At 42.7% G+C, this 7,165-nt stretch overlaps 1 protein-coding gene across 1 annotated transcript; it reads left to right on the forward strand.

Moving 5' to 3' along the window:
• The first annotated feature begins 3,703 nt into the window (after positions 1-3,703).
• cplx3b (complexin 3b) lies at positions 3,704-7,165 on the forward strand. The gene is made up of 3 exons (XM_053323101.1): positions 3,704-3,861; positions 6,684-6,771; positions 6,941-7,165. The coding sequence occupies exons 1-3, from the start codon at positions 3,704-3,706 to the stop codon at positions 7,163-7,165; spliced, it is 471 nt and encodes a 156-aa protein (XP_053179076.1).

A 7,165-nucleotide genomic window follows, 5' to 3' on the forward strand; every position in this document is an offset into this window, starting at 1 on the left:
ATTAACATGAGACTATTTTTAAATCAGGTACTGTGAGTAATACCTTTTCTTTTTTTCTGTATTTCACCATGAGGGTTTCATGGAAATGCCACATGCCCATATTTAATAAACAGCAGATTGCGTCTCATCTCATGTTCCATACTCTGCCCTCTCTCACTGATTGTTAAATATTCAACCACAATATGTGTTTTTTTTTTCCAAATTATGTTTTTACATATGGGTACATATGTTCATAATTGATGGAACCAGATTCTGTAATGGTCTGCTATAACTTTGATTTGACTATAAACATACAGTATAATAATTATTATTATTATTTAAAAAGTCGAGGACATTTCTGCATCCTTTATATCAGTATGAATGGAAAATACTGTTATTGAAATGCACTGAAATTTACTTACTTTACTTTACTTGTAAACAATACACACTAAACTGCAAACTGTGTTCCTATGGAAACCTTGTATCAATGCCATATTGTTAGCTTATCACCAGGCTCTCCAGTGGCTATTATTCACTGTGCCTTCTGACAGGTACCTCTGAATCCCACTCTCACCCAAGCTAAGAGTAAATACTCAGTGGCTTGACCAGGCCTTACATCAGCATTATATCTGCTTAAACTAACATACATTAGCTGCTCCCACTGGCTTGATAGGCAGTTTCATCTGAAAGCCATGACCTGCTCGGTTGTCCATGCATTAAATGCTTACGTAGTTCACACTAGTCTTATGAGTAACCACTAATAAGCCACCCCTGTGGTATCAGAAATGTTTCCACACATGGATCACATCTCTTGACAGGTCTAATAAAAAGGGGAAACAAAGGGGTTTCAATATAAGGTTGAGAATGAGTGCAAGAGTGCAAGCAAACTCTCAGTAAGTGGTGTTTCATTGAATCGGTTGACACCGACTCTGTGATCAGCCCCAACTGTGAACATTTTTAAATCCAGGTTAACACTTCTCTTCTCCCGTGCTTATGATTGAGCTCTTTTAAAGCACTTTACATTTTAATCTTTCATTTGCATTCTATGTCCTTTTAATGATTTTAAAGCAAATCATTATTTTATGCTGCAATCTTATATTTAATGCTCTATTCTAGCATTTTATTTCTCTCTTTCTATTTTTCTGTACTTTGTTTTTATTATTAGTATGTGTGTGTGTGTGGGGGGGGGGGGGTAAATTGTATGTTTTAATGTTTCTCAAATTACATGTTTTTCTGTTTTATATAAAGCACATTGAGTTGCCATTGTGTATGAAATGCGCTATATAAATAAAACTGCCTTGCCTTGCCTATAGAGTGTGTTCCTGTGTCCCTTACCTGCACCCACAAACTTAACACAACCCTCTGAATCACATGACACAAATAACAAAATGATGCCAGCACTGGAAGCATGTGACCCATCCCAGCAAACACACCCAACAACCCTCCTCAGATAGTTCACACTAGTGAGCTGTACACATCATCACCAGCTGACAACATGCTACTGAATAACAAGCAGCTAACATGTCAGACAGACATCCTGCCAGAACTGCCATTAGAAATGCTATTCATTTGTTTATGTAAGAAAAGGGACCAGAATGAAAGGATCTATCTTTTTATCATCCTCATCATAAAGCTGTATACATTATTAAAATAAAGAATGTAAATAAGAGACAGATTCGAGTATACAGCCAAGACTTGCTGTGTTTATTCCTGTATCTATTCATACCTCGGCTGATGACGGTGTTGACAGTATTCCATGAGGAGGGGAGCAAACAGATGATGTATTAGTCATAAGTTTGGTGTACTTGGCGGTGAATGCAACACCTCTGCTAGACGCGTCTACCAGAAAAAGACCCTGCTCTCACTTTTCTGTGAGACCCAGCTGCCTTTATCATACGAAGGCTGAAAGCTTTATTTATGGAAACATATAAGTTTCACCACTGAGCTTATATATGAGTTTGCCATACATCATGTAAGGATTAAAAGCACCTGCTGTGTACCTGCTGGGGCACCTGTAGTCCTTCAGTGATAATCCATAAAAAAGTGAGTGAGACCTGCATGGGCTAGGAACAGATCCCATGGGTGTGAGATATCAAAAGCAAGAGAATATAATTTGATGTTGAAACATGCTGGTTAGGAAAATTCTTTCTTTTTATTCAATTTCACAGAGATTACAGGTTTGATCTTATTCACTGCATTACGCTGCGATCTATTCACCTGTGTCAGCTTTGAAGTTTGAGTGAGATTTTTTAAAGCGAGCCAGGTATAGGCTAACAGGTCCCCGCTTAAGCCTGTGACAAAAAGACACTTTGAGCGCTCTGTCTCTTCTGATCCACAGGGACCAGGAAAGTAGGCCAGGCTTGGTGTCAGACTGCTGCGAGGATCAGGACGCTGAAGTTGTTGACTTGTGATCAAAGTTCCTTTTTTTCCCACTTTGGATGTTGAGAATCTCTCACACACACACACACAGACAGAGAGAGAGACAGAGAGAGGGAGAGAGGGAGAGAGAGAGAGAGAGAGAGAGAGAGAGAGAGAGAGAGAGAGAGAGAGAGAGAGAGAGAGAGAGATTTAAAATATTCCACAGGCACACATAAACACAGGTCATATTTTTAGAAGTAAGGCTTTCCAGCTGAAACAGTGCGTCACACAGTGTCATCCAGAAGCACCCAGCCAGCCTTTTAATAAATCATCTTTTCTGGTGATGAGGTTGAACTGTTCACCCCGCCTACTCCCATCAAAGACACACAAACAGAAACATTAGAGGAAGCGGCACAGAAAAATCCTATAGGAGACCCGATTAGCATATACGTGAGTGACTACAAAAATATTAATGGGGAGATGCAACTGGAGACAAAGTTCTTTTGTTTTAGTATATCAATGCTGTTCTGTAACACCAATCCCTCAATGTCAAGGATAATAAATATTTACAGGGGCATTAATTGCGCATGGAGGATAAATATCTGCTAAGAATGAGAGACGTATTTGCGCAGCGGGGACGCTCCATCATCTCAGTCTCCTCTCATCTCCTGGAAACGAGCGCTTTCCTGTACATCAAACAAACTCCAGAGAAACGAGCGCCTCATCCTTTCTAAGTGATGAGGCCAATAAACCAAACTAACCCGTGGGTTAACAGACAGCCATTTGACTAATTTCCCAATTAGGAAGCTTTTTGTGTGTTGACAAACTGTGTAGAAGGCTCCAGCGCACATGACCCTGAAAGAGACAGAGGCAACAAAACAGCCAGGAGACACTGAGGCTCGTCACGTGTTGTTTGTCGCCCCTGAGTCCTGTCTGACTCCATCGTGAGTTATAATCAGACGGCGAATCACTGGATCCCGTGCAGCCCACGATGCACACCCAGTCCGGCGGTGCTTGGGATTGGGTGGAGGGAGTGGTGGCTGCGGACGGAGTCACAGGATTGGTAGAGTTCAGCGCCAAACTTGTTGACTCATAACTGAGCAGCTCCTCTCCATCCTTCACGGCGCGGAGCTGTCCAGGGCCAGTGGTGCTGAAATTGCCAGCTTCCGACGCGCCGTTGGAATTATTTCAGCGTTTCTTTCTTCCTCACGTTCACCCTTTTGAAAGTTAGATGCTCTCGTGCAACACTTCCAAACGTCTGGTTTAAACATCACTTAGCGGCTATCTACCGTCTCTATCTAAGAGCGCGCATCAAAAGCCTTCAACTTCTTAGCCGATCACACAGAGGACACTCCGAGGCGCAGCTATGGCTTTCATGGTGAAACACATGATGGGAGGACAGCTGAAGAATCTGACAGGCGGACTGACGGAGGAGAAACCCGAAGCGGAGAAATCAGATGCCGCCGCGCAGGGGATGACTCAAGAGGAATTTGAACAATATCAGCAACAGTTAGAGGAGGAAAAGTAAGGCAATGATTCAAGCTTGTGATTGTGAAGTTGTAATGGAAAGATACACTGTGTGTAGGGAGAGCATGGCGTATTGAAACAGTGTGTTTTTTGTGTGTAAATAGCAGAGTGCTCCCAGCGCGCCGTGCGCTTTTTTACGCATCAATGCAATAACGCGGGCGCTCCACACACAGCTGCTCCTCTCGCCCAGGGAGCTCTCTGCCTCTTAGTTTCAAATTTTCGTACCACCGTCTATTAATTTGGCTTTCCTGGAGTCGTTCCTCCACGGAAATGTCCACAGGGATTCGTGCCTCAGGTGAGAAATGCTCACATTACTGTGCGTGCGGCTGAATAATGAATCGGATTGTGTGGTAAATAAAGTGGGTAAAGTCAAACCTCTGTTCAGTGATTCTCAGAAGGCAAAATAACCAACAGCATAAAGTTAATATTCTTTCTTTTAACCCACTCTCATCGGTAATAAAAGTTACTAGTCATTATGGTTGCAATCATTTTATCATTTCATGCTGTAAAATTGTATGGCAGCCTAAAAAGGTGGATAAACTGAATGAAGACTGGTGAATCCTTTTATTCTTAGTTATATTGGGTTTATTTATGATGTACACATACAATTCAAGCTATGTGGTTCTTTTGTAATGATTGATCTGTTTAATCTTTACTCTGTGTCTCAGTGAGACCCCCCCCCCCCCCCTATAATTTAAATATTTGGTGTGATGTTTATCTCCTGGGCACATTGAAGGACAGTATAATATTACAGCAAGGTCATTTGGCAAACCAGAGTTCACCCAACAGACAGTAATTCACTATTGATTTGTGTGATGCTTAATTTAGAGCAGGACTCCACACCCTATATCAGATGTTCACACTCCAGGTCATCGCAAATAAGTAACTAAATGTTAATAATATGGAGTAAAGAATGTTATAGTTATATATTTCAGTTTAACATAGATTGTAGGCAGCTACAGCGCTGTATGCTCTTTGCTGGGGGGCAGATTCTTATAAAAAACATTTTTCCCCCATCAGCACCGACACATTGGATGACTTTTAACCACAGTATCTCGCTGTACCATGTGCAGACACTGAATGCATGAGTAGGAAGTGAAATCCTAACTCAGACCGCTGAGTTCTACAGGAGGCCAGGCGAGGAGATGCTTAACGTTCTGCCGTCATGATGTGACCTTCAGTGGAAGTGAATTATTAGTCAGAGGTGCTAAACATGAGCGTAGATCACTGAGAGGCCCATACCGCTCAGATTAAAGCAGAATAAGGTTGGGGGTGGGTTGCTCATGCTGGCATGTCACATGAAGACATTTTATCACCCTCGGCATCCGGGACACAGTGACAACGCTGGTCATCTGATGCCCTTGAGAGGGGAAGACACACAGCTCTGCTCATTGGCTTTGATTGAGCGCCACATGGACCTACGTGCCGTTTGGTGTTTGGCCCGCTCATGTTAATACAAAGTGAACTCGGGCTCACATGGACAGCACCATGAACGCTGCATCTCTAGATAAAACAACCTTCCTCTGACACATTGGGTACAAACACTTTGCAAACCATGCCCGTGGTCCTCCAGTGTCCCCACGCCTTTAAATGCTGCGGCTGATTTGATTCATCTAGGCATACAATGTAACCTCTGCCACTGTAGCTCCGATTTGAAGAACATCATCCATGGTGTTTGTTCTGTTTTAAGCACATACTGTATTTCACTGACTGTGATAAAATGTGGTCTTTTGTCTCTGTATTGGTGCTATGTTTGGCCTCAGGCCATACAGCAAGTTTGTTAAGCATTATATCATATTGTTGACTCATGATGTCGAAGGCATTTCAGCAAATTTAGCAATTTACGAGGGACAATTATGAGCTACATTGAAGCCATAAATATTTCAGTGAGGTTGACTGGAGTGAGCGTTGCCAGCAGCCCATTGCCTGCCCTCTACTGGAGGCATCACATACTGTAGGCTGGACTGTTAACAAGACTAGCTTTAGGATACAAATGACAACAACACACACATAGGCAGGGTTAGAGATTAAGGTTTTCCTGGACAGATGTGTAGAATTTTAGAGATAACACCTCCCTTTTATGCACAGATTTATGAATATTATTAAAATTGGGGTTTTTTTTACACTTCATAAACTCTTTACCTTAAACTGCTCATATTGTAAAAACAGTTAATAAGCTCTTTTCAGGGTTCCCAGGCTAAAAACATTGTAAACATCACTACAAAGTTTCCCACTTAAGAAAGGCCACAATACTACAAAGCTAAGAGAAGTGAATTGAGGACATACCTATGTTAGATACACCTCACTTAGCTCTGCAGTATGTTGACCTGTGATAGTGTATGTGTGTGTGGGGGGGGGGGGGGGGTGGTGGTGGTGGGAAATCTGCAGTTAGTAGGTTACCTCTACTAGTCTATATCCCTAGAGGATTTGAAATGCCCTCAGAGGAGTGTCGGGCTGACAGGATACTGCATCTGGGTCTTCTAAACATGAGCGGAATATTTCTTCCTGCTTTTCTCCCCGTGGCATCACTGCAGCTGCTGCTCCACCTTCTGCTGGCGCTACACATAAAGAGAACACACAGTCAGTTTCAGACTTAATATGCTTGCTGTTTGTAATATTTTGGAGGTTGTGCCTCTTTAAATGCATGTTGCTCGGTTAGTGTTGCTATTCCAGAGTCCCCCACAGGTTAAAGAGTGCACTGTTGATTACTATTGAGGACATTGTCTAACTGTCTTAGTTTGGAAGCTGAGATAAAAATGCGTATGTACTGTGGCACTGAGAAATTCTGCCTAAATCAACATTTTTTTCCTTTCTTGCAGACAAGAACGAGAAGCCGATTTTGCCCAGAAGAAAGCTGAGAGAGCCACAGTTAGGAGTCATTTCCGGGACAAGTACAGACTACCAAAGGTAAACCAATCCCACTCAGCTTTTGTGAAGAAAAGTGAACACAGTGCATTTTTGGATTGACCATGGCAATGACACACAAGCCACAGTGAAATTTGAAACCCATTTTGTTTTAAAGTTGCTGTCTTTCTTTTCCTCCTTCCCCATGCGCCAAATCATGTATCCACCTCAGAATGAAGTTGACGAGACCCAGATCCAACAGGCGGGTGAGGACGTGGTGTTGCCCACAGAACTGGCCAAGATGATAGCAGAAGACAACCAGGAGGAAGCGCACAAGCAGTCGGTGCTGGGCCAGCTGTCCAATATCCAGAACGTAGACATGGACCAGCTGAAAGACAAAGCCCAGGCCACACTGGAAGACCTCAAGAAGCAGACGGAGAATTGCAGTCTCATGTGA

The sequence above is a fragment of the Scomber japonicus genome, chromosome 1 (genome assembly GCF_027409825.1).
Source record: "Scomber japonicus isolate fScoJap1 chromosome 1, fScoJap1.pri, whole genome shotgun sequence".
Classification (NCBI taxonomy): Eukaryota; Metazoa; Chordata; class Actinopteri; order Scombriformes; family Scombridae; genus Scomber; species Scomber japonicus.

Excerpts from the sequence above, each read along its gene's own strand:
- cplx3b (XM_053323101.1), top strand. The coding sequence starts at position 3,704 with ATGGCTTTCATGGTGAAACACATGATGGGAGGACAGCTGAAGAATCTG. Across the intron at positions 3,862-6,683 it reads CAACAGTTAGAGGAGGAAAA|ACAAGAACGAGAAGCCGATT; the intron begins GTAAGGCAATGA and ends CCTTTCTTGCAG. Across the intron at positions 6,772-6,940 it reads ACAAGTACAGACTACCAAAG|AATGAAGTTGACGAGACCCA; the intron begins GTAAACCAATCC and ends TATCCACCTCAG.